At 53.4% G+C, this 27,231-nt stretch overlaps 1 protein-coding gene across 1 annotated transcript; it reads right to left on the bottom strand.

The window, feature by feature from the left end:
* Positions 1-882: 882 nt before the first annotated feature.
* On the bottom strand, positions 883-27,231 carry ANKRD35 (ankyrin repeat domain 35). Its single transcript, XM_084613812.1, has 14 exons — positions 27,012-27,231; positions 22,254-22,384; positions 19,201-19,289; positions 17,794-17,858; positions 16,304-16,361; positions 15,061-15,131; positions 14,737-14,843; positions 13,842-14,026; positions 12,379-12,416; positions 9,237-11,606; positions 7,462-7,551; positions 6,898-6,963; positions 5,867-5,975; positions 883-2,610 (listed from the first exon to the last, which is right to left on the bottom strand). Exons 1-13 carry the CDS (start codon positions 27,048-27,050, stop codon positions 5,913-5,915), a joined length of 3,372 nt encoding a protein of 1,123 aa, XP_084469938.1. The 5' UTR covers positions 27,051-27,231; the 3' UTR covers positions 883-2,610; positions 5,867-5,912.

Below are 27,231 nucleotides of genomic sequence, written 5' to 3'. Positions count from 1 at the left end.
TCTCTTCTGGTACAGAAGTAGATCCAGTGCGAAGCATTAAAGCTGGAGGAAGATGAGCCGCAGCGGACAGGTCATGGCATGATCGTGGGCTTGCCTAATGCCTCAAAGCTATTGCATAACATCCCCCCCCTCCGCCCCCCCCTCCGGCCATTTCCTGCTAATGTGGTGTGGCTTAAGGGGGTGAGAGCACGTCTGGGAGGGGATGAGTCTCAGGGACCCCCTTGCAATGCAAAAGTCAGGCGGTCAGTAGAATGGGAGCTGGCGAAGACCCATCTTGCCAAGCCCTCACCACCTCAGTTGGCGTGGGAGGGTTCTTATGGCTGCCCACGTTCCCCTTTCCGGCCTAGCGTGGTGATGGAAATGACCGCACAAGGGGTGGGGCAACCATGAACGGTCCTGGGTGCCTTCTAGTGGCAATTCCAGTTGTAATACTGACCTGGTCTACGCTAGACACCTGGACCTGCTGTAATTGAAATCGATCTGGTCCCAGCAGTGCAATAAAGAGGAGGAGGAGATGTTGCCAACGCAGGGGAAAAGGCAGGGGGGCGAGAGGACTGTGCCACCCTCTCAAGCCAATGAGGGGAGGGCAATCTGGGGGTGGGATGTGGCTCCAGGAAGCCAGAGACGGGGGTTGTGGGGAGTTTGGGGGGGTGTGGGGCTTCTCCAAGCCAGGCAGGGGAGGGGGAGCTGCCCTCTGCTCTCAGCACTGGTCAGGCCCCCCAGACCCTTTCTCTTCTCCCCAAACCCTGACACAAACCCTGACAGAGAAATTGATGATAAGTGGAATGGAAGCCCAGCAGCACAGGGGAAATAAACAAACAAACAGCATCAGAAGAAGAGAAGAAAATAAGAGTTTCCAAAATTCCAATTTAATGGGTTTCTGAATGACAAAGACAAGGCCATTGGGCCACATCCTCAGCCTAGCCTTATTCACTTCAACGCTGCCACTCAGATTTACGCCAGCTGAGGATCTTGCTCTATTATTTATTTTATAGAGCATTTATTACTTCTATGACAGCAGCACCTAGGGGCCCCAGCCCAGAGGAGGGCAGGCACTCTACAAACACACCTTAAGAAACAATCCCCACCCAAAGAACTTACAATCTAAATAGACAAAGGCTGGGAGGGGAAACTGAGGTACAGAGCTGCAACATGATTTGCCCAAGGCCATGCAGTAGGGTCAAGACTAGAACCCAAGTCTTCTGTCGCGTCCCCTACCCACTAGACAACACTGCCTATGCTAGTGTCTTTTTCACATGTAATTTACATGGCAAGGCTGAGACCATGTGACAAAGTTGTAGGCCCACAAGAGTATCTCAGCTCCTAGCTCAGAGCAAAGCTCTTCCTTCTGTTTGCTGATCTCAGCGCTTTCATTCCCCCTGGTGCTCTGCTCCTCCCAGCACTTCTCAGATAGCCACAACGACCTGTTCTTGCACCAAAGCCTGTTTCCAGAATGAACATCTGGAAGAGGGTCATTTTCTTCTCACAGCCAAACAGACTCAGGACCGAGGCAAGGGGAAAGAAAACCAGCCAGAACCTCTGATGTAAGAGAGGCACACTAAGGAGCTGTCTGCTTTTCAGAGACCTGATCCTGTGCCTTGGAAATCAATCGGACTTTGGCCACCTACTTCAATGGAAGCAGGATCAGACTGTATCCAGATCCAGCAGGAAGCAAAGAACTAGGCTGGACGTCTTAGTTGCCCCTACCCCACCTCTGAATTGGAGAGTTCAGCACTGCTGCAACGTATCTGATGGCCAACTCAGCCTGATTCGCTCCTGCAGCCACATGGTCTGAAGGGCAAACCCTGCTATGCTGCTCACACGATGAACAGAAACAGCTCCGTGGTGGAATGGGTGAGGCAGAAAAAGGAGCCCTGGTTGACCATCATTTTGTTGTGTGATTGTACAGCCCCTAGCACCACAGGGTCCTTCTTCATGCCTGGGGCTCCTAGGTGCTACCAAAGTACAAACGATCGTAATTGGCTGCCTCGTCAGTCTGCAGTTGCAGCGTGAGGGAGGCTAAAGTGGAATTTACTTGGTTCATGCTTTCCTGTTGCTCTCAGCTAGCTGTGCTCTTGAAGAAGATAAGGAAACTACCTCTACAAGCAGGGAAGGGAGCTGTCCTTTAGCTCAAGTGGTAGAGGACGGTGACTGTGGTGCAAAAGGGCCTGGGTTCTAGTCCTGTATCCAGGCGTGCGAGAGGCTGATCGAGTCATGGTGTCTAGCAGCTGCAGCACCTGGGTTTGTTATAACAAGATACGCTTGACCTGCGGCCCATCTTTCAAAGGTAAATGATTTCAAATCTCTGGGGCTATTTGAAATAAAGCCCCAGTGCTCAGCCAGCAGCACGTGGAGACTGGGAAGAGGCGGGTTGGGAGGGGGAAAAACAACCAAAGCTATTGCAGAGGTGATCATCTTGTGCTGACATCCTTGGTGGATGGGTCTCTGGCTTGGTGGGGTGGCAGACATGGTCCCAATGATGTGTCAAGCTGGTTCCTCGAGCGCTATCCTGCTGCTGGAAAGGTGTGGGCTCGGCCCTCCAATCTTCTCCTGCTGTTACCTGGAATATTCCTAAATGGAGTGAAGCCAGCATTGGAAAATGTTGCAGCCCTTGGAACAAATGGACATTTCAGTTTAATGACACACTTCTGCAGGCAGGTCATTCTGCATGGACCCAGGTCAATTGCAGCCAAAACCGCACTGAGCTACCTGCGTGCTGGTAGAGACTAAGCCCTGTCTATACGGGAAAGGGTGCGCTAGATTGCTTTAAATCTATGAGCCTGATTGACTTAAATATGTAATTTAACTAGTGCAAACCCCTACTGTGTACGCACTTAAACCAGTTCAACCACATCTACCTTAGGCGTTTACCTTGGTTTGACGAGTCATCCCCTTGCACCACACTAGGGCCAGTATGGCCTGAGAGGGGAAACTGTCCCCTACTTAGCCACCCAAACTATTCACTGGGACACCCTGGGTTTTTCTGGGGAAACAAAAGCTGGCCCTTTCTGAGCTTGAGCATGCCGACGGGATTAAACAGAGGCAATGTAGCCACAGGAGAAGACACCTGCATACAAGCCGTCCTGTCACTTAAAAAAAAACAAAACATCCCCATCTGCAGCCCACTGAGCTGCAGCCCCCACTGCTCCTCTCCCACTGCATGGAGGATGAGCGATGGCCTGAGCTGCTCCGCTCCCGGGTGACGTGGCCCCTCCCTTCCCCTGGGGAAATCACAGTTCTCATCTGGAAACGCTTAACTTTCAACCCGAGAGCAGATGTGCCAAACGGCACACAAACAGCGTGGCTGGCCCGCCAGCCGCAGCGTCTGTTCCAGCTGCAGACGGTCTCTGCGGCCTGTCCAACCCGCATCACGTTCACAGTGGGGATTTTACTGGGGGGGGCTTAAAGGGGGGAGACACTGAGCCTCAATTTCATGCCAAACAAACTACCCTGCAGTCGCCACCCTTCCGCAGAGCAAGAGAGAGGAAGGAGCTGCGTTGCTTGTACACGTTGTGCTGCTCTGGACAGCTCAAAGGGGCCTTAGAAGGGGCAAAAACAGCCCCGAGAATCCACCCTGTGTGGGGCCTCCTGGGTCACTTTGGAGCTGGCAGAAGGGCTCTATGCAGATGGTGGATCTTGGGCATAGATGGCAGATATGGGGGATGTATGGCAGATCAGGGGTGTGGCTGGAAAGCACTGTGCTACTTCTCTGTCTCCCAGGCACCATGGAAAACAGCATGTAAGTTAGAGCAAACCTGAGGCTGCTCTAATGTACACTGGGGGACAGACAGGGCCCTGCACAGCGCCACTATATGGGAAGTGGAAAGAGGACTTAAAGCCATCCCTGTCCCAGCCACAGCAAGAGAGTGACTGAGAACCAGACCTCTGCCTTTGGTTTGTGCCTCTCCAGCTCTCTACCACGTTGTACCCAAGCACCTGCTCCCACCACCCAGGGCTCACCACATACCCAGGCATGAGCTCCTGAGATTCAACCCATGCCCTGCATCATGGCTGTGGACTCAGCCACCCTGGTGAGAATTGCCCCTTGATCAGGGCGCTGCAACGAGCCAGGGGCCACACATGTAATGGGAGGAAAACCTCCTCCCCAGTCTCTTCCCTCGGACCCAAGTGGGGTAGCTACATCCAGCTGTGGGACCCACTGGGGGCAGGAGCCATCTGCATGCTATGGCCCCTCTGTGCTGGCTACACTGATGCAAAGGGGCCATAAAGCCTCTGGGCTAATACCTCCCATCATAGAGGGCTGAGTTCACTGGCCCTGTAGGAGCCCAGGTGCAGTGCAGTGGGCTAGGAGGGGGCATGGCTTGGCCACTCCCCTCAGTTGGTGCAACGCTATTGCAGCTGAGCACAAGTTAAGGAAGATTTCAGGGATGCCTCAAGTCGCTCCAGGATAAGGGAAGCACAGAACTTCCCCCCTCACTCCCTGTGCCGGGCTCAGCACTGGCATGGGATGAGGCCAGGCCTGAGATACCTCGGCAATGAGCCCAGGTAAGTAGAGAGAAACAGATCACGAAGCTTTGATCCAGCTTTGTCTTATGGGATGGTTTGTACCAAATGGAGGCGTCAGGTTCACTTCATACTTCAGGCAGCTTGCAGGCCCTTTTCTGTCTGACTGCACCTGCTCTAGAAGAGCTCATGTGGCATGTGTCTGCCCCTGTCCATCTCAGATCCCTGGAAACCTCCTGCTCCAAAAGCCCCTGTCTCTTGAACTAAAGGAGAATCTCCACAAGCGATTAGCAGCAGAGGCTATATGACACACAGGTGAGCAGTTCTGAGCCCATCCAGAAGGGGGCAGAAGTAGCAGACATCTATCTACATCTTCCTTAGAGGTTTTTAAGGTCAGGCTTGACAAAGCCCTGGCTGGGATGATTTAACTGGGAATTGGTCCTGCTTTGAGCAGGGGGTTGGACTAGATGACCTTCTGGGGTCCCTTCCAACCCTGATATTCTATGATTCTATGATCTCACCTACAAAGGGGTCAGTTCAGTGCTAGCAGCTAGTTTGTGCTTCACCCCACCCCTTTCCTTTCTGCAGGCCTGGTCATCTATGGCGTTCTGGCTCCGTCTGCTCCTGCTTAGCCAGCCTCACCTGCGATTGGAAGCAGGGTCTGACCCTGAGAAATACTGGGGGGCTTCAAAGACCATGTCCCACCGAGCATGATGCCCTGCTGAGCTGCACAGCCCCACCCCGCCATCTAGTGGCCCTTTTGCAGCACTACATCTATGGCACAACCCAGGTTCATTGACACACAGGCTGGGATTGACCCCCACAAACACTCCATCAGTGAGACCAGAGCCCCGATTCATCCCCAGGGCAGGGTCATGCTGGGGAGAGGGGTGGCCTTAAGGTACCGCCCCATCAGGGATTCACAGACACCGAGCTGCCAAGTATTGCACAGCTCCATGTGTGACCCTGTAACGCAGATGATTGAATGAGCTAATTTGCAAATGATTTGTATCTTGCCATAATCTTCAATCACCACCCTCTCCCCGAAGCAGTGATGGGGAGAGGGCCTGGAGCTGCATGAATGTTGCCAGCTCCAAGGCTGGGGTAGGTAGGGAGGTGGGTGCTGCTGTTGTACTGAGGTCTGTGCCTTTAAGGGCTGAGCTTCCCAGCCAGAAGATCTCTTGCCAGCACCCGACCTGCTGAGTGATCACTAAGCATCCCAGCTGTTACTTAAAGTCTTTCAGCTGGATGGTTTGTATGAAAGCAGCACCCAAAACTGAAGCTCAGATGCTACGGTGATGGGGACCTTACGGGGACCTTTGATGAGACCAAGCAGAACTGCGCCTTCTCTGAAGCAAAGGGGGAAAAGAAAAGAGGCAGACAGATGGACAGCCACACTCACTTGCAAAGAAGAAAGATCCTAGTTCCCGGGAAGCGGAGGGCAAAGCTCATTCCTCTTTCGCCCTCAGGATTCGGAGCAGCATCGAGTGAACTTCTTCATCCATGAACCCCTGAGCCGGAAGAAACCCCATCCCCTATCAGCGTGTTGTTCTCTTGTGGACCCCAAACATACAGGGGTCCACAGTCTGGCTTGAGACACGTGCCAGCAGCCCTTCCCCCGCCCCCCACCAGCACTGGGCTTGCCATTCTGCACCACAGCACCCCCTTGTGGAGGGCCAGTGCGTGCTTCAGCCACTGCCTCACAAGCTCTGCCGGGGGAAAGCAGTTTTCCTTTCTGCTCCAGCATCCATCCATAAGGGCCTGTCAGGCAGAGCCTCTGCTGCCAGGATCTGTCAGATCTGCACGGCCCCTGGCTCTGCCCCATCCATGCCCAGTGCTGCCCACTTTCAGGCAGCCCGCTTTCTCCCCCAGCAGAGAGACAGCTGTGGCTTGCAGGGCTACAACTTCCCCACCCGTGGCTGTGCAGTGCTGGAGACCCTGCACCCTGGCATAAGCTTGGGGAAATCTAGCCCCTTGACTGTGCGAGGCACCTCCTGATCAGCCCCATGCACTGTGATCCGCCATGCGGGTTGGGTTGCTCCGGATGTTGGAGCCAGAAATAGGACTCAGGACTCCCAATCCAGTGCTCTAACCACTAACCACTCCCTTCCAACCACTCCCCTCACTTCCAGAGCTGGGGTTGACTACCAGTTCCCCCTCGTCTAACCACCAGCCACCACTCCCCTCCGAGAGCTGAGATTAAAACTCAGGCATCCTGACTCCCAGGCCCCGCTGTTCCAGCCCACAGTACCTCCTCCATGCTATGAGTCTAAAGCACTCAAGCCAGTTATCGCAGAGTTCAGTGAGAACCTTTTAAGCTTCTTGTGGAGAATCACCTAATGGTTATGGGAACCAGTAGGAGCAGAAATTTATTGAAATCTACCTGAAGCCACACAAGCCTTAGCACCAACCCAGACTGTCTGAGGTTTGTACCTGGGCTGCATTGAGCAGATGGGTTCTGTAGATAGTAACAATCTCCTGGTGATTTTTTTCCTTAACCTGGGAAAACAAAAATATATCGTGCTGGTGAGTTTCAATCTGCCAGCAGGTGTTTGTATTTTTATTATGGTAGCACCCCAGAAGAGATCAGAGACCCATTATGCCAGAAGCTGCATGTGCACAGGGTAAGAAAAAGTCCCTACCTCCAACTGCTTACAAATGAAATAGACAAATGGTGAGAGGGGAAACTGAGGCACAGAGAGGGACTTGCTCCAGGTCGCATAGGAGGTCAGTGGCGGAGCCAGGTCACCTGAGTCCCAGTTCAGAGCAGCTATCCACTAATCACGCTGCCCCTCAGACCTATAAATAGCACCCTGAATGCAATCCGGATGGATGAACCTTGCAATCTGAATGACTATTGTGCTGGGTATTAGTAGGTTGCACAGCCCAGGTGAACCGGCACCTCCCATGGTAAAAACGCCCACAGTCACCTGGCCTGGAGAGCAGACACCGTGTGTTCAGAGCATTCCTATAGCGGCAGGGCGGCATGCAACTCACCTCTAACTGCAGCTGGAGACGAGCACTCTCACTGCGGAGGGCCAGGATCTCTGCTGAAAGCTTCTCCGTCTCCTTCAGCAACTTTTTAATCTACAGTTCAACGACAGAGAATAAAGTCCTGTGGCACATTGGGTTCCATACAGCCATCTCCTCTGCGGGCGTAAATCAGTTTTCTTCCCTCTACATCAAAGCTGCTAGGCCAATTTACACTCACTGGGGACTTGGCCCCGAGGATGTTGCAACTAACCGCTGCCCAACTAGATCTGGTCAAAAATATTTCAGCGAAACAGTTTGCTGTTGGAAAATGCAGCATTGTCAAAACTGAAACTTTTGCAGGAACGTGTCAATTTCGAAGACGGTTTTCTAGGGGGAAAAAAGTCAATCCGAATCATTTCGACTTTTGACGTTAGCACAACAGAACAAACATGTAGTTTCTGTAAAGACATTTCATTTTGAGGTGTGTGTCAATTCATTTCATGTAGACTTTTCTCTTAGATGAAACTATGAAAATGAATATCCTATATTTAGGTACGATACGTATTTGATCTGATCCAATCATATTTTCATCTAATATGAAAGTCAAACCAACGTGGATCAAACTGATAGCCAAAATGAAATATCTTTATCCGACTGAAATGAAACGTTCTGACATTATTGAAACAAAACAACCTGATGCTTCCAAATTGAATGTTTTACAGAATTTTCCATTTCATGGGAGATGCCAGTTTCTGACCCCCAACCCTTTTCATCTGTAGCTCCTGACACTGTGCTCCTGGCCCTCGTTGCTTTTTAATGGGTGATTCAGAGAACTAGGGCTGGGATAGACACTAATCATGGGCTCTGAATCCAGCCTGGTTCGGGAACGACTGACAGCTGTTCCCATAGGGTGGCGAGTCAGAAGCTCCTGTGTGAAATGGGGTTGGTGAGTCTCAGGCCAGTTTCTGCTGAAAATCCCGTAAAATTTACAGGGATGATCCAAATTGCTAAGGCTTGTAATAAGAGGGCTCTATTCAGATAAATAGTTATTAGCTATGGTGCCAGATTGTTCCTGGGGCTGGTAGGATCAATGAAAACTTGAGCATGTTCTGGGCATCTCTACATACCAGCTCGTGACCCCCCGCCTTCTCCACTTCTAGTGCCTTGGGCCAATACTGCAGAACACTGCAGGGCCTGATTCTCAGTTGTACTATCTTTTACACTGCAGGGCACCTGAAAATCAGGCCCTTGGTATTTTCAATGAGGGTGAAACCCCCTGGTGACAGGACAATGTTCCAGTGTGAGTTAACAGTCGGACCCTGAGCATTGCTTCCAGAGCTGGAGAACATTGAAAGGACCATGGCATGAGACCCTCAAAGCCAACTAGGAGATTCAGGCACGTTGGGTGTCCAAACCCCCCTTTGAAAATCTCAACCAACAGCATCGCAAGGCTGATTTCTGCCCTGGGAGCAACAGCTGTAAGCCCCACGGAAGCTGGACATGCAAGTCCAGGGACTTGCTGTGGGATGTCGTGCCAGGGAAGCAGGTGATCCTGCTGAGAAGGCAGCTTTGGAGTATGTGGAGACACCATCACCCTCAGTCCTTTCCTCTTACACCTATAGGCTGGTGTAAGTCAGCATAGCTCCATTGAAGACAATGAAACTACCCTGATTTATACCAGCTGAAGATCTCAGCCACCATCAAAGTCAATGGGAGTCTTTCTGTTGGTTCAGTGGGTGCTGTGTCCTGCCCTACATTAATAGGCCTCTGGCCAGCTCCAGACGTCTCTGTGGCCTTACCTTCCCTTCTTTGTCCTGGCAGGTCTTGGAGAGCTCCTCCACCTTCTTGTTCAGCTTCTGGATGGTTCTCTCCAGCTGCTCCGACTTCCCCCTCAGCTCTCCTATTTCCTTCTCCTGCTCCGCCACCTTGGCCAGCAGGTCCTTGTTCTTATGCTTCTCTGCAGCCAGGGCCTCCTCTCGCTGGGCGCACTTCCCCCTCACCTCCTCGTGCTTCTCCTGAAGGGCTCGCAGCTCCTCTTCCAGAGCCTGAGTCCGGAGTGCCAGGGAGCTCCAGGCCTTCTCGTGCATCCGCAGGGTCTCCTCCTCCTCCGAGCACAGCTCTGCCACCTTCACGGGCAGTCGGTCAAGCATCTGCTTCAGCTTGGTCACATCATGGCTTTCACCTCCCAGGGTGGCCTGAGCTGCCTCGAGCTCCTCCTTCAGCTCCCACAGATCTCTCTCCAGCTCATTCACCCATCGCCAGGGCTCAAGCACCAGCTCTCCTCCCACGATCTCCAAGGTCTCGGACGCTTCCTGACCAAGGGCCTGGACACTGTTGCTTTGAGGGCTTTTCTCACCCCCCACGGAGGTGTCAATAGCCTCGCTCTGCATGGCGGGAGCCTGGTCGCCCCCGAGCACCTGGCTCTCCTCTTCTATCTCCGACACCAGCTGCAGGGCCTCGTTGTGCTTCTTCACCAGGTTGTCCAGTTTCCAGTGCAGCTCCTCCAAGATGCAGGTGCTTAGGCTCTGGCTTCCCATGCTGTTGGCCTCTCCCATCATCTGCTTGAGGAAGCTGTCCCTCAGCACCACCATCTCCCTCTTCTGGGTCTCTAGCCTTAGCCTCAGCTTCTTGGTCTCTTCCTTCTCAGCTGAGAGCTCCTGGGACAAGGCGGCCACTCTCTGCCTCAGCTCCTCCACCAGGCCCTGCGCCTCTCCTCGGGGGGACCCCTCCTTCTGGTGCTGCCAGAGACGCTGGAGCTCATCCTGCAGCTTCTCCCTCTCCTGGCCCAGCTGGGCCAGCTCGTTCATGAGGCTGCCATTGTTCTGTCTGAGGTCTGACAGCTCTTTCTCTAGGTCAGAGCTTCTCCTCCTGGCCTGGCCCTTCGTTTCCACAGAATCGTTCCTCAGCCTAGGTCTGGGTTGCCCATGGGGGCCATCTTGGATCTGGTTCTTTTCCATCCTGCCCTTCTCCAGCTCCTCCAGGGATTGAGGTTGCCTCAGTGGGGACTCTGCCTCATCTCTGAAGACGTTGTTCTCTTCCTCACGCTGCTCCAGGCCATTTCTCAGCTCCTGGAGCTGGGAAGCCACCATGCCATTTACTAAGACCCCTGACTCCTGCTTGCTCTGAGGGGCCGAGATGGCTTCCTGAAGAGGCCTGGCTTTCTCCAGGAGGCTGAAGTTGGCCTCATCCATCTTGGCCAGAGCATGTTCTAAGCCCACCACCATCTTCTCCCAAGAGGCCACGCTCTTTCTGATGGCTTCTGATGGCACCGCCTCGAGGTGAAGTTTACCTCTGAGGGTCTCCTCTGCCTCCCTCTTCAGATCCTTGTTTTCGGCAAGGACCGCAGCCTTCTCCTCCTGTGCTCTGGCAGCCGCCTCCCTCATCCATGACAGGAATTGGCCTAGCTCAGTGCAGAGAGCGACTCTGGGCCCTCTCGGATCCACCTCCTGCCTTCCCGCCTTCTGCCTTTCTCCCTGCTGCTTTCCCAGCAGCCCGCGCAGCCGTTGGTTGTCGCCGTCGAGCTCAGCAACACGAGCCTGCAGCTGCTCCAGCGCCTCATCCTGGGCCCGCTTCTTGGCCTCGTAGACGGCGATCACCGCCCTCATGTTCTCCAGATGGCCTTCGAACTCCACCACCCTCTTTGCCGCGCTCTCCTTCTCCTCCAGGGCCGTGGCCACTTCGGCCTGGAGCCGCATCAACTCCTCCTGATGGCATCTCTTCTCCTCCTCTTCCTCCTCCCCCGGCCACTGTATCCAGTCTTCCTTCACTGCTACGTTCTGGCCTCCTGCCTCTTGCTGTCTCTTCTTCAACTCTTGCACTTGCTCAGCCAAAAGGTTCAGGTAATAGTCCTCTTCTGTGGTGTCCCGGCTGTACCGGCGGCTCAGCACCCGCCTGCCCTCATCTGCCCTCTCCGGCAACAGCTGGCTTATCTCCTGCACCTGGTCCCAGATCCTCTCCTTCATCACCTTGCACCCCTCCGCCAGGGCATCACACTCCTTCGCCTTCCTCACCAGCTGCTCTTCCAGCTGCAGGACCTTCGTCTGCTCGTCTTCATACCGACACCTCCACTCCTCGGCGTCGAGGTCCTCTTCGTCCTCCTCAGCGTCTCTGCCTCCCTCGCTCTGCAAGTTTATGCTGCTGCCGCTGCGCTCCGGTGGCTCGGCGGTCACCTGGAACCACCACAGAACCCAACAGAAAAGATGAGCTTATTGGAGAGGCACACCGTGACCTCACACGCACGGTGGGTGCGAGGTTGCACGTCACGGAAGACGCCATTTTGCGCTTCAAAATGGCATCCCCCCCCATTGCCCAGGGCCCTGGCAGGAAAGACTTCATTAAAATGGAGTCATGCCAGCAAAAATTTGGAACCCCCTGCCCTCTAGGTACGTGCAGCACCCAGCACATTGAGGACCTTTAGGTGCTACTGTCCTATACATAACAAGGACAAAAGTCAGCCAGACACTCTCCAAGGGGATGGGTACTAGGAGGTGGAGCCTTTTCCCTTCCCAATAGACCTTAGGTCGCCAGTTCTAATCTGCTCCTCGGCTGGTAGGGACTGCAAATCACTGCTTTTGCTGGCATTCTATGTGAACCAAATTGGTGGGGAAAAGGCCCAGTTCTGCCCCTTGCACCATCGTTTACACCAGTGCAGAAAACGCAAGCAGATGAGAAGAGCAGTTTTGTGCACCCATTTTGCATTGGGGTCACAGATGCTGCCAGGGGACGGCGCTGGGGAATCAAGCCCTCGGTTTCTGGCGTCGTAACAGCAGCATCATCAGGGCTGAGGCTTCTCAGCCGCCCTGATCCATTCCAACTCCCCCACCCCACCCGACCCTCCATGTGTAACCAGGGGTTGCAGAGTTTATCACTGAGTAACACACCCAAGAAGCTTCGACACACCTCCAGTCTTTCTCTGGCTGGCCCCGAAAGGGGTCTCCTCACCTGTGCATTGGTGCTTGTTTGACAGCTGGATCCATACTCTGCCAGAGGGAAAATAAAAACACTGAATGAAATTTTCAAACTCTCTGTAGCACAGAGTGGAGAGTTGCTTTGCCCCTGGGCAGCCCCTGCCTTCTGGATCTCCCAGCTCCTCACAGGAATTCAGCAGGAAAGCAGGAATTCAGCAAGTGAGGTGGGTAATGGGTCGTCCCCATCTGACCAGTGACAACAGCTGTGACTCGGCCAAGGTCTCACAGCGAATTTGTAGCCGAGCCAAAAATAGAACCTAGGAGTCCTGACTCCCAACTTCAACCGTGGGAGCACACTCCCATCCTAGAGCTAGCTGCAAAACCCAGGAGTCCTGACTGCCAGTCCTCTGCCCTAACTACCAGGCAATACTCCTCCCCAGAGGTAGAACTAGAACCTGGGGGTTCCAACTTTCAGACCACTGCTTTAAAACAATGGACATCACCATTGGGTAAACTGAGGCACCGAGAGGGGATGTGACTTGCCCAGCATCACCCAGTAGCAGAGCCAGATCTCCTGATTCCCAGTCCTGTGAGTTCACCACAAGGCTGAATTTTCTCCCTAAATGCAAAGCTTTCTCATTATCCTCAACAAAACTTGCTGAGATTCTTTTGGAAATCTTCCGGCAGTTTATTTTTTGGCTCTGGCTCTGGTCCCCCATCCACCAGGCAGTCGCCATGGAAACCAAAGCCTAGCAAGCAGAACGAGGAAGACAAGGGTCCCCTGGATATTACATTTCGCCAGCTCCCGCCAAGCCCGATTATTGCTTTTAGAAATCAAAACCATCTGGAGAAGCTGCCAGAGGCTGGAGACCTCCTTGCAAATGAACTAAACAAACACACATTAAAAAAAAAAAAAAACAACAACAAAAAATCAATATCCTGCCCGAGCGAGGCTGGGTGTAGTCCAACCAAACGAGCCAATTAGAGGCACAAAGGGAAAAGTTGGGGGGGGGTAACAGTTTTTGCTGCTTTCTGAGGCATTTCTGCAACTTGGAATGAAGGGAAATGCGACCTAATAACTAATAGCGGCCATGTTACCAATGGCTCGCAGCAGAGGGTCCCCTAAGCCCTTTAGAAGCATCCTCCGGGGTGGGAAATGTGTCCCGCACTCAGCATGCTTCTTGCATTAATCTTTGATAGTTGTGCCAGCCTTGCATTTTGGATCGCTCAGCCACTCCTAGACGTTCAGCTGGAAGGGACCGTTGTGATCCTGTAGATCCTCCTGCCCATCACAGGCCACAGAACCTCGCCCACCTGCGCCTGCAACAGGCCCCTGACCTCTGGCTGTGTTACTGGCCTTGTCTGATCTTGATGTGATAGAGGATCTGCCAGTTACTCTAGTTCAGTTACTCTAGTCCACATACTGCAGAGGAAGGTGACCCCCCCCGGGCCCACAATCCCTTCCTGAGCCCCAAACTGGCAGCCCCTTCCCCTCACCTCTTCTATTCCTCTTCTTCAGGGCGCTGTGCAGCAGCCTCCTCAGTGGGCGGCTCTGGGACTGCAGGGCATAGTGGAGGGCGTCGTGGCCCGTCCTGTCCACCACGCTGAGGTCCGCCCCACTGCTTACCAGCAGCTTGGCTGACTCCACACTGGAGCTCTCACAGGCCAGGATCAGAGCAGTCCTGGAGGGGGGGGACGTGAGGGGGTGTCAGGGTCAGTTCTGGGGAGCCCCAAGGGCACCCCTTGCAGCCAGGCCACCTGGATAATCTGTGGGTGGCTCCCCCTCAGATGGGCCTCTCTGCTCTGGCCCACTGGAGCAGCTCCCATTTAGGGCAGCAGTTCTTAACCTTTCCTGTACAAGGCCCTCCAACCAGGGGCTGCCCCTTGTTGTCTGGCCCCGACCCCTCCCCAGGTAGTAATACAGGAAGGGCAGGCTGGCTGCAAGCGCCTGACTCCCAGCCATGACCCCCATCTTGGCTGGTCCCGGCCCCCAAGCCAGGCTGAGAAATTTTAGGGGACTCCTGTAACAACAGGCTAGTTCCCCTGAGCCAGCTGTCCCATGGACCCACAGCAGCTCCCAGAAGCAGAGGCTTCTGGGAAATTCTGAAAGGCCTTGGGGGTCACCTCGTGAAACCTGGGGACAGTGGGTAGATGACGTCCCATAATGAGACAAGAATGCCCATAATGCCCCTGGGCAACTGCCCTCCCCCCATTCCCTGATGAGAATGTCCATAATGCCCCTGGGCAACTGCCCCCCCATTCCCTGGTGAGAATGTCCATAATGCCCCTGGGCAAATGCTGCTCCCCCCCACCCCCATTTCCCAGGGGAAACCCCCCACAATGCCCCTGGTGCTAGTGCTGTTTTTATTCTCAGAGCCCAGGCAAGACTCACTTCTGGTCCTTGTCGGTGAGGTCGCCGCTGGCCCCTCTCTGGAGCAGCTGGCAGCAGATGGCCGGGTGGTTCCCCATGGCCGCTATCATCAGGGGCGTGCGTCCGTTCTGGAAGGAACGGCAGAGGCGGTTAGCGTGGCAGGCTGCGTGGAGCCCCACCCAAAGCCGGCGCGGCTTCCCAGCACTCAGCGGCCGGGAGCCGGCTCCCCGAACCCTTACAAAGGTTACGTAGCCCCTAGCCTGTGCCCTCCGCATGGGGAGCGAGTTTCACCCCTCGTGAGTGTCGTTCCACCAAGTCCTGTCCCGAAGCGGGTTTTACACTCACGTTATCGGTGACATCCAGGAAGGCCTCCTGGTCACACAGGAGCAAGACGCTGGACGCACACCCCGAGGAGGCTGCAGGGCAGGAGAAAAAGGAGCGGTCAGTGCTCGAAGGACACACCCAGCTGCTGCCACATGGAGGGGGGAACCATATGCCTATCAGCCCCGGCTGCCCAGCGCCCCAGGTACGCCCTCTCTCAAGGGCCAGTGAGGGAAGGAGTCTTCAGTCTGACCTTCGTCACTCGAGACCGCCTGAAGCTGGGGCCTTGCTCTCTGCACAGGGCGGTTCTTCAAACAAGGTGAGACCCAAGCAAGGTCATTTCTCCACATGGGTTTAAACCCGCAGGAGGGGGTGGCGGGGAGAGATCTGTTAGGACATCTCCCATGGGAAGCCCTCTCCCAGGGGATATTTACAGCTAGACTGGGCAAGCCAGGCAGCATTGGCCAAAAAGGTAGACTAGAGACTAGATGGGACCGGGCACTCTAGGTTTGTTCCGTCTCCGATCGCTGGGGTCCTCTCCTTGAAGGTGAGTGTTGGGGGGAATGGCTGGAACACAATCCACTGCCCTGATCCAGCTCTTGCAGTCTGGTTCCCCACCCGCTATCTCCGCAGGGCAATAACCCGGGGACTCGGGCGGCTTGTAGGGACTGGTCTATTTTGCCCACGCTCAAATCAGCCCTTGCAAGGTCCATATGACCCCTGGCTGGCTGTCACGTGATCAATGGCGATGCCCAGTGGACATGCACGGCACTGCGCATTGTCAGCATCCCATCCCTACGGTTGGACAGACAGATGGATTGAAGGGGGCTGGACAGACAGACACATGTCTGGGGATGGAGCGAGAGGTGGACAGAGGTACATCAGGGGATAGAAAGACAAGCAGGTAGATAGGACAAACAGGCAGGTTTGCACGGCAATAGACAGACACATGCGGGGATGGTGAGGTCTAGAGAGAGAAGACTCTAGGGATGCCCATGGGAGACCTGCCTCGTGTCTGTCTCTCTAGCACGGCAACAAGAAGATGATCGTGATGGGAGGGAACTCGTCAGATCTCCCTGCTGGGAGACAGGGCCCCAGCCAGGTCTCAGCCCCCTCCGGCTGTCTTCAGGAGCCCAGACTCAGCCTCCCCTTGCTGATCAGCCCAGCTCCAAGCCCCTCACCCCTCAGCCCCATTAGAAGATCTGCCCTGACACACTCAGCCTTTCCCCTCGTCCGACTCAGCCTGCACCTCCAGGGACTCACTCACCGGCCCAGTGTAGGGGGGTGCATTTCTCACCATCCACGCAGTCCTCATTGGCGCCGTGCTACGAGGAACAAATGCGGCTGTGAGGGCAGCACAAGAGAATGGCCACCTCCCCTTTGCCAATGGCCCAGGGGGCGGCTAGAGCACAGAGCCGCGGACCCACCTCCTGCTCCAGAGCAAGACCTGGCCCAGCTGACATGGGACAGCAGGAACCCTCACTTTGGGGTGAGCCAAGCAGGGCTTCCAGGTATCCAGGACAGATGATGCCCCTCAATTAAGTGGCTAAGGCACTGGCATGGGACTCCAGACACCTAGCTTCTAGCCCCAAGGCCGCCACGGACTCCCTGTGTGACCTTGAGGCAAGTCACTTTATATATATATATATATATATATATATATATGCCTCAGTTTCCCCATCTGTAAAATGGGGTTAATGACCATTCCTCTGGCTTTGTTTAGACTCTCAATTCATTGGGGTCGGGACAGTCTTTGACTGTGTTTGTACAGCCCAGAGCACAATGGAGGCCCCACAGTGCTGCCCAGCACAGATCTGGGAAGACAGGAGATCTAGTTTCCCCATCTCCAGCACTGACTCACTGCAGAACTTCGGGCGAGCCAACCCCCACCTGTCTGAGCCTCCGCTTCCCCAGTGGTAAAGTGGGGCTAATTATCCAGGCAGCCAATGGCTTAATTCAGGAACAACTGTGCTGTCTCCCCAGCGCCTTCTCTCAGAGGATCCCAAGGTATCAGTTCATCTCGAGGGGTTTTGCTGGCTGCTTACAGGCCAAACAGCCAACACAGTAAGTCGTCAAGCAGGAATTTGCTCACTGCCCTGAGCTAAGAGACAACGCCTGTTTCATTTCTGTCTTGCCCATTTCTACCCTGTCACCTCTAGACTGAAACTCCCCAGCCACACCTTACCATGCAGGAGGGAAATGATGAGCCCCAGAGCAGCTCAAATGCCAGGAGACGGGGCACAGCCACTGCTGGGCTGGGTTAGGGCATGGTAGCCTCATGGGATGCCACCCACAGAGCCAGGAGGAGTCTGGGGCCTAGTTTCTGATTTCTGGTTTTGCTGGGGGAAATGCAGACCAGCTCCCTCTACATCTGGGGTTACTCTGGATCAATAGTGGGGTAATGGAGAGTAGAAATTGCACCTGTGCATGCCGGGCTCTGAAGGGGACCCTCCATTTTCCACCCCCGCTAGAACCCAGGCGTCCTGATTCCCAGTCCCCCCCTGCTCTAACCACTAGACCCATAGACCAGATAGCCCATCTTTTCTTAAAGGAGAACCCAAGAGGTTCTGGCCCCTGATCCAACCAGCAGACCCCGCTGCTGCGTCCTACAGACCCTGTCAGTGAACGTGAAGCGAGTCTGTATGGAAATCAGACAGATCCTGTGGCTGTCCAACTGATGGCTTGAGACCCCCGCCGGGAACACCCCAGTGCCCAGCCCGGAGCAGGGTGGCAGGGAGGGGCATTTGTCATCTTTACCTGCAGAAGAACCTTCACGCACTGAGGCTGGCAGGCGATGGTGGCGAGGTGCAACGCCGTGCTGCCTGGGGAGAAGAGCAAAGGGAGAGGATCACGTCTCGGGAACAGAGAGCTGAGCCCCACCTGGAGCTGGGGGGGTCTGTGGCTCGCTGTGGGTGCATGGAGCAGGGGTGAAAATAGCGTAACCTCTCCCGGGGAGGGGGGAAGCCAATCAGCCCCTAGATTCATCTCAGGGCTCAACATGCCGGCTGCATGTTGAGCCCTGAGATGAGTCCAGGGATCCTGATTGTGGGGGGCAGGTTCGGGACATGCCTAGGGGCAGTGCCAGGGTCTGCGGTGGCACCAGGCATGTGGCTGGCTGGGGCTGGCTCACCTGCTCAGGGTCTCACTGGTTATCATAGGTGGGGTGGGGAAGGAATTATCCCCCAGCTCAGATCGGCAGGGACCATGGGGCATGGAGGTTGCCTCCTTTACAGTGTGTGGGTGCCAGAATTATCTGGGTGTACCTCACTTCATCAGTTCCCTGCCACTGCAGGGACCCCGGGCCCTCCTGTTCTCTGTCTGTGGCACAGAACAGCCTGGTCTCATTAACTTTGGTCTCATTTCAGATGCTGTGCTGGGTGTGCAGTGCTGGGTGGTGCTGGTGGCCTGTGATACGCAGGAGGACAGACAAGATGATCTAATGGTCCTTCTGGCCTTAAACTCGGTGACTCCTGTGGCAGGTGCTGGACCCAAAGGCCGTTGGAGGCCATGGAAAGACGACTCCCCCAGGCTTTCGATCAGGCCCTGAGAAGGCACCTGCATTCCAGCTGGGTGAGCGGGCGTCTCAGCAACGGAAAAGTCATTCCGACAGAATATGGCCAAGGACAGGAGCAGCGACTATGGTGACACAAACCAGAGCAAGGACAAGGGCTACTAATTTTCACACTAAGAGAGGGAGACAATTTAGCTAATCTGGTCTGACAGTATGCAGGAAATGTGATAAGACCAACCGCTGGTCTGTTCCAGCATGGCAAGAGTTAATATCCTCTTGTTATTATCTGTTTTGCAGTAGCACTTAGTCCCGAACCAGGACCCCAGGGCTAGATGGCCCATTGATGTGTTCCAGTGAGGCAGAAGGTGGGATACCAGCCAAGGGGCTGGGCCCAAAGCCCACTGAAGTCACTGATTTCAGTCAGCTCTGGACCAAGCACCCCATGGACCACTGGGCAGGAGCTGGGTCTCCAGCCTACCGGGACTATTTATCTGTATGGGCTGGGCAGGAAGCATGATGCTGGATTGGAGGGGCCAGTGATCTGAGTTGGCCTGCCAGAGGGCAGGATGGCTATTAGCCTAGATGGAGCATCGGTCCAGGCCAGTCCTGCACTCTCTGCTCCTCTGCCAAGCCAGGGAAAACCCTACACGTACCGTCATCATTCTTCTCATTGACTTCGGCCCCATGAGACAGCAGGATGGTCAGGCACTCGGTGAGCCCTTTGGAAGCTGCCAGATGGAACCTGCAAAGAGGCGAAGAGCCAAGACTCATTGCAGGCCCGGCGTGAAACTCACCAAGTGACCTGTATTCTTGGAGGGCAGTGAACTTTCCACCCTAAAGCCATTGTCAGAGAATAACTCCAGCTTGCTTCCTGGAGAGGACCATGGGAGAATCCCTGATGTGTCTAATGGCTAGAGCAGAGATAAGGCAGCCAGGACTCCTGGATTCTATTCCTAGCTCCAGGAAGGGGGTGGGATCTAGTTGGTTAGAGCCAGGAACAGGATGCCTGGTTTCTATTCCTGGCAGGGGAGCATGAACTACTTTGATTAGACCAGGAATGAAGAGCCAGGTCTCTGGGTACTATTCTTAGCTTTGGAAGGGGAGCGTAAGCAAGTGGTCGGAGCAGGGAATGAGGTGCCAGGACTCCTTGGTTCTATTCCTAGATCTAATGCCCCTACTCTACTTGCACTATATTGATGACATCTTCATCATCTGGACCCATGGAAAAGAAGCCCTTGAGGAATTCCACCATGATTTCAACAATTTCCATCCCACCATCAACCTCAGCCTGGACCAGTCCACACAAGAGGTCCACTTCCTGGACACTACGGTGCTCATAAGTGATGGTCACATAAACACCACCCTATACCGGAAACCTACTGATCACTATTTCTACCTACATGCCTCCCGCTTTCACCCAGATCACACCACACGATCCATCGTCTACAGCCAAGCTCTACGATACAACCGCATTTGCTGCAACCCCTCAGACAGAGATAAACACCTACAAGATCTCTATCAAGCATTCTTACAACTACAATATCCGCCTGCAGAAGTGAAGAAACAGATTGACAGAGACAGAAGAGTTCCCAGAAGTCACCTACTACAGGACAGGCCCAACAAAGATAATAACAGAACGTCGCTAGCCATCACCTTCAGCCCCCAACTAAAACCTCTCCAACGTATCATCAAGGATCTACAACCTATCCTGAAGGATGACCCATCACTCTCACAGATCTTGGGAGACAGGCCAGTCCTTGCTTACAGACAGCCCCCCAACCTGAAGCAAATACTCACCAGCAACCACACACCACATCACAGAACCACTAACCCAGGAACCTGTCCTTGCAACAAAGCCTGTTGCCAACTGTGTCCGCATATCTATTCAGGGGACACCATCACAGGGCCTAATCACATCAGCCACACTATCAGAGGGTCGTTCACCTGCACATCTACCAATGTGATATATGCCATCATGTGCCAGCAATGCCCCTCTGCCATGTACGTTGGTCAAACTGGACACTCTCTACATAAAAGAATAAATGGACACAAATCAGAGGTCAAGAATTATAACATTCATAAACCAGTCGGAGAACTCTTCAATCTCTCTGGTCACTCGATTACAGACCTAAAAGTCGCAATATTACAACAAAAAGACTTCAAAGACAGACTCCAACGAGAGACTGCTGAATTGGAATTAATTTGCAAACTGGATACAATTAACTTAGGCTTGAATAGAGACTGGGAGTGGATGGGTCATTACACAAAGTAAAACTATTTCCCCATGTTTATTCCCCCCCACCACCACTTTTCCTCAGACATTCTTGTCAACTGCTGGAAATGGCCCACCCTGATTACCACTACAAAAGATTTTCTTCCCCACACCCCCACTCTCCTGCTGGTATTAGCTCATCTTAAGTGATCACTCTCCTCACAGTGTGTATGGTAACACCCATTGTTTCATGTTCTCTGTGTATATAAATCTCCCCAATGTATTTTCCACTGAATGCATCCGATGAAGTGAGCTGTAGCTCACGAAAGCTCATGCTCAAATAAATTGGTTAGTCTCTAAGGTGCCACAAGTCCTCCTTTTCTTTTTGCGAATACAGACTAACACGGCTGCTCTGAAACCATTCCTAGATCTAGTTAGTACATATGTCACCATGTACTAACTAAGTCATGTCTATGCAGCCTTTGGTAGGTGAAGGGGTTACTCATAATAATGCTGCTCATCATTTGATGCGCTCTCAACCAGTACCAGCTGCACAACCGGCAGGCCATCTGGTTCTGCAGCGCATTGCTCAGGTTAATCTGTGGGCACGTGCTGTAAGATAGGGACAGTCATATCCTGTACTTCAGGGCATCAGCGGCTCAGGAAGGAACGGTCTGCTACCATGTGCTGCATTGCACAATTAGCCAGATGCGTTATGGGGATTTCGTTCCCCACCCCCCAGCCTTCAACGCATCTCTGTTAGGGGCAGGATGCAGGAATAGCTGGACCAATGGTCTGGACTGGAGACAGCTGGCTAGATGAGATCAAAGCTTTGCTCTGGAACAGTAGGAGGGAGGGAAACCAGACCTCATGCTCTAGTTATTCTTCCTCTTTTTAAAATCCAGAAGCAACTTGAGGCCCCAGCTGAGATCAGGGCCCCAATGTGCTAAGTGCTGTACAGACACAGAGCAAGAGTCCCTGCCCTGAAGAGCTTAGACTCTAAATAGACCAGACAGACAAAGGGTGAGAGAAAGGATTGTTTTTCCCGTTTTACAGGTGGGGAAACTGAGGCACAGAGAGCAGCCATGACTTGCCCAAGGTCAATGGCAGAGCTACGTCTCCTGAGTCCCAACCCAATGCCTTGGCCACAAGACCACCCTACTTGTCAACGGGCAGGTGTGCTATGCCAGGAGGTGGGGATGCTGGACTGGATTGGCCAATGGGCTGTGCTGGAATAGGAAGATGGGGTGGGAGGGATGTTTGGCCCGATGGGCCAGTGTTATGATCTGGTGCATGAAGCAAATCCTATGTCCCGATCTTAAAGTGACATTCAATTGGTAGGAAGATGTGACTGGAAGGGAGCTGGGCTTTGTCCTGGCTTGGTGGGAATTAACTGCCCAGCAGCTATGCCTGAGCACCAGCCTTTGTGGTGGGGTTAGAAACAGAAAACCAGCTGGGTTAGCAGGAGGGAAGAGGACAGGAAAACTTACGTACGCAGATTGGCCCAGGGCGTTGAGCTTGGTGGGTCTCGCTGTCTTTCTGGAAGCCAGGACGGAAACTCTGCCCACATCCCCCTTCTCGACGGCTTCGAAAAGCTTCTGGTCGTGTTTGTTCCAGCTCTCGACCTGATTCGAAGAGAGCGTCACGGAGAAAGTGAGAGTGGGCAGGGCTGGAGGATGCACCGCAGCTAGAGGGGGCAGCATGGCCAAACAGAGCCAGGGCTCCCGCGGGCTAAGCATAGGTCTTGGAGCCAGGAGTCCTGAGTTCTAATCCCATGGCTGCCAGGGATTCACTCTACATGCCTGGGCAGCCCACACCACCTCTGCGTGCAGAATGGCTGAGCAAAGGCAGTACGGCCTAAACAGAGGATTGGGAGCAAGGTGGCCCGAGTTCTAAACCCACTGTTATCACCTACTCACTGAGGATGTCTACACGGGAGTTTTTACCTCCAGTGAGTTGATTGCAAAGTAACTCGAGGGCATCACCAAGCTTGTGAAGGCTCGTCCGGACACTCGCCCAACCATCTGTGGCTTTCCTTAGGGATTAATCTAGAGCAAACCACAGATATGTGAGGAGTGCCCAGGCCAGTTTCTACAAAAGCCAAGCCCTCTAACCTGGGACAACCCATCTCTTCCTTTGTGCCTCAGTTTCCTGCTCTCCCAAAGGGAGCTAATAATGCAGAGGAGACTGACAGGTTCATTAGCTTTCAAGTCACTAGCTATAATTCCTGAGCGTGTGATGCACAAAGAAAACATGGTGCCTTTACACACCACCTTTCAGCTAAGGATCTCCAGTTGTCTATTTATAGCTGCATGCTTGTCATCATGACTGCCATTCCCTAGGGGTTTATTAGTGATAATTAGGGACCTACCGAATTCACGGCCATGAAAAATGCGTCACGGACAGTGAAATCTGGTCTCCCCCGTGAAATCGGGTCTTTTGTGTACTTTTATCTTACACTATACAGATTTCATGGGGGGCAAAACAAGTGTTTCTCAAACTGGGGGTTCTGACCCAAAAGGGGATCATGGGGGAGTTGCAAGGTTATTGTAGGGGGGGTCATGGTATTGCCACCCTTACTTCTGGGCTGCTTTCAGAATTGGGTGGTCGGAGAGCAGCGACTGCTGGCCGGGAACCCAGCCCTGAAGGCAGAGCCGCCACCAGCCGCAGGGCAGAAAGAAGGGTGGCAATATCGTGACACCCCTACAACAACATTGTAATCTCCGCCCCCTGCCTACACACACACACACACACACACACAAAATAGCCTTTCGGGTCAGGACCCCTACAATGACAACACCCCGACATTTCAGATTTAAATATCCGAAATCATGACATTTATGATTTTTAAATTCCTATGACTGTGAAATTGACCAAAACGGACCATGAACTGGGTAGGGCCCTAGTGATAATAGCTGGCCCCTATGGCTAAATGTCATGTTTCTTATTCGAGACATGCTTAATCAGGAAAGCTGCCGGATATCCTAATGACAGGGAAGGGCAATGGCAACTGTAGAATCAGGTCAGCATTACACACGGGTTTAGGGAGTGCTGAGTGGTTAAGTGGGTGTTTAACCAGCTGCTAAAGAGACATGACACAAGAAGGTCTGGTGTATTAATTAATAGAGGAATTGCCCGAACGAGTATTAAAAGAAAAGAGAGAAGGATCAGATCAAAAAAAGACCAAATGCAGTGAGTTGTATTAAATTGGTCCAGAATTGTATATAATTCAAGACATAAGATGGAGAAACAAGTGTGGTCTAATGGGCTGAGCTCAGCAGCAAGAACCAGATGCTCTGTGCCTCAGTTTCCCCACTGGGTGAAATGTGACAGCAATACTCGCCTTCCTTTGTAAAGGGCTTTGAGATTTATAGATGAAAAGCTGCTAGAGAAGAGCTAGATTTTTTTTAAAATCATCATCTGTGGTCTCGGGCAAGTCATTTCCTCACTTTGTGACTCAGTTTCCCCATCTACTTAACTCCCTCACAGACAACTTTGGCCTGGGGGGTGAAAACACAGGGATAAATTAAGCCATAGGAGAGCAGATGGGAGCCAATCCATTGGAGTTGCATCTGTTTACACCAGGGCTTCGATTTGGCTCCAAGGCTGGATTTTTTTAAACTATCAGAAATCTATCTGACGTACTCATATGGCCCACACCACCATAGTATCTGAGCACCTCGCAGTATTTAATGCATTTATCCTCATAGCCTCCCTGCCTCATACAAAGTGAGTATCGTCCCCATTGCACAGAGGGGAAACTGAGGCACAAAGAGACTGAATGACTTGCCCAAGTCACATAGGGCAGCTGTGGCAGAGCCAGGCATGACCCCTGGGTCTTTACGCCCTAATCATTGCACAAGCATGGAGTATTAATGAACCCGCAGAACCTGAGTGTTGGGTAGCTGGTGATTAACATTCCACACCCACCTATACACCCTGAGCGTGTGTGTGTGTGTGTGTGTGTGTGTTATTACACAAGGACTACACACCCCATGATTGCTCATATCCTAATTACCCTGTGTCCTAGACAAGGGCTGCAGTGGGAAAATAACCACGTGGTGGGATGCCTGGTCAGAGTGTACGAGCGGGGAATGGGATCTAGTTGCCTGCTCTGTTTGTTTCTTGCATGCAATGTAATTGTAGCCCTGTGGGTCCCAGGATATTAGCAAGACAAGGTAAAAGATATTAGCTTTCCCACCTTGTCTCTCGACAGTCAAGAGAAGCCAAGCAATTGTTTGTTTGTTTTCCTGGGCACATGAGTGCAGTCTAGTGGTTCCATACCTTGGAGGGAGTGTGATCCAATGGTTAGAGTGGGAACAGGACTCCTGGGTTCCATTCCCAGCTCTTGAAAGACGCGTGGCCTAATGGTCAGAGCAGGACTGTCTGGTTGTGACTTTTTTAGTGCATAACATTGGACATCAGGACTCCTGGGTTCCATGCCTACCACATCCACTTACTCATCCCTTCACTTCTGTGTTCCTCAGTTTCCCTCTCTGGAAAATGAAGACAATAATGCTTCCCTACCCCCTACAACTAATGAGTGGTTGTAGAGAACTTTGAGGTTCTCCGATGAACAATACCATAGACATGCAAATTATTATCACCAACCTTCTATTAACATGGCATTTGGTAAATTGGGCCTACACTAATTAACTGTAAAAAATCCTTGGCCACATGGATCTTCACAGCAACAGCAGGGATAGAACTCAGATCCTCCCGCTCCCAGGAGCATCCCCCTACCACTTTAGGTGAAGGATAATATCCCTTAAGTTTTTGGCAGTATAGGGCCCATGACACACAGTTCCAATTCCAACCAGCAGAGGGCAGGCATGTGCATAGTGTGGAGGGGTGTCATTACACTATACCTATCTGCAAAGAAGTTTGGGATCCTTCAGGATGATATAAAAGGAAATGCTTATTAATTGGTTATTCACTACTATGGAGCATATTAAAGAGATGGGACCATAGGGCCAACACATCTGTCCTTGATACAGATGTGCAGCACCCAATACTTATTAACAGGCAAGTGACTGGAGATCCCCCGTGGACCCTGCAGTCCCTCATTGCGCTGCTGGGTACAGGAGCCACAAGGCAAAGGTTCTAGGGTAACTTCTCCCGAGGGTGGGAGGCAGAGACCACTGAGTCCTCAACGGGATCTTTACAGCTGCACATCCCCACTCCCCTGGGGGCTGGCCCCTGGCTTCTGTACCAAGCCTGGGAACACCCTGGACATGCAACAGCCCCTGGCTGACTGAGTAATTAACCCACTCCACCATTCCGGTTTGTCAGGCCCGGATGCTGCCTCCCTGGGCTCCCGTTGCCAAATCCAGATCGCTGCATGCAATGCAGAGCGAAGACAGGCTGGGAACTGCATGGCATTCACCCCATGGGCAGGAGGGGCCGAGGCTTGGGGGCGACAGTGAACAAAAGGAGAGAGACTCCGTGCAGAGAGATTTCTGGTTTGATCCGCTTCCCAGTGGCCCCCTAGCAAAGGGTGACAGGCTCCAAGGGCCTCACTAGCGGCTCTGAGCCCTTGATTTTGGGGGCACCAGCCCAGCTGGCTGCTCTGAACCCTCAGATGCTGGCCAAGGTCACACCAGGGGTCTGGAACAGAGCTGCGAATTGAAGTGGGACCTCCGAAGTTCCGAGCTAGCGCTCTGACCGTTGTACTGTCCTGCCTCTCCCATCACCCCCACTCCCAAACACGGGCCGCAGAGTCAGCTCCAGCCTGTAGGACCCTCACCCTGCAGTCCAGGGGCAGAAGGGCAGGGCTGTGAAATGCTGTCCCCAAGGGCTAGCTCCGTAAGGGACTGCTGGTGAGGCCAGAGCACAGCACTCTTTCCACCCCATACGGTGGCACGGGGCTACGGTCAGAGACTAGTGCAGGGGCTGTCGGTCTTTGGCCACTCTGAGAGCCCCCTCTTCCCAGCAAGCTGAGCACCCCTGCTTGCTTAGCAACATGGGGACAGCACGGGGGGCAGAACCCTTAACACCTGGGGGGTGCGATGGTCACTTGGAGAACCTGTAAAATAGCATATGCATCGTACGGGGCTATTGCCAAGGAGGGCAACGTAGGTAAAGGGCTATTCGTATGGGGGCACTCCTCCCATAGACTACTGCAGGACAGGGCTCTTCTGTAGCACATGGTAATGTTCCTTTCTTAGGGCCTTACCCCCTCCACTGGGCTCAGATCCCCCACCTCACCGGCCAGCTCAGCACAAGAGGAAGATCTCGGCGAGGCTCACTCACCGCAACCTGCGAGGTGGAACAGGAGAACATCTTCTTCATGGTGCCCACCGTCCCGCTCCGGGGTGCCTCCACGCCAGCAAAAAACCAACCAGCACCAGGGCGAGCGCCGGGCTCACACCATCCCCAAGCTGCACCACTCGCTTGTCAAGACAGGGGCCCGAGAGAGCGGGCCGGGGTCCCCGGCGTTGAGGAGGGCCAGGTGAGGACGGCCATGGACCAG

The sequence above is a fragment of the Lepidochelys olivacea genome, assembly GCF_965140295.1.
Source record: "Lepidochelys olivacea isolate rLepOli2 genome assembly, chromosome: 24".
Lineage (NCBI taxonomy): Eukaryota > Metazoa > Chordata > Testudines > Cheloniidae > Lepidochelys > Lepidochelys olivacea.
The sequence above is the reverse complement of the archived record's forward strand: the minus strand, read 5'-3'. Positions and strand labels throughout refer to the sequence as shown.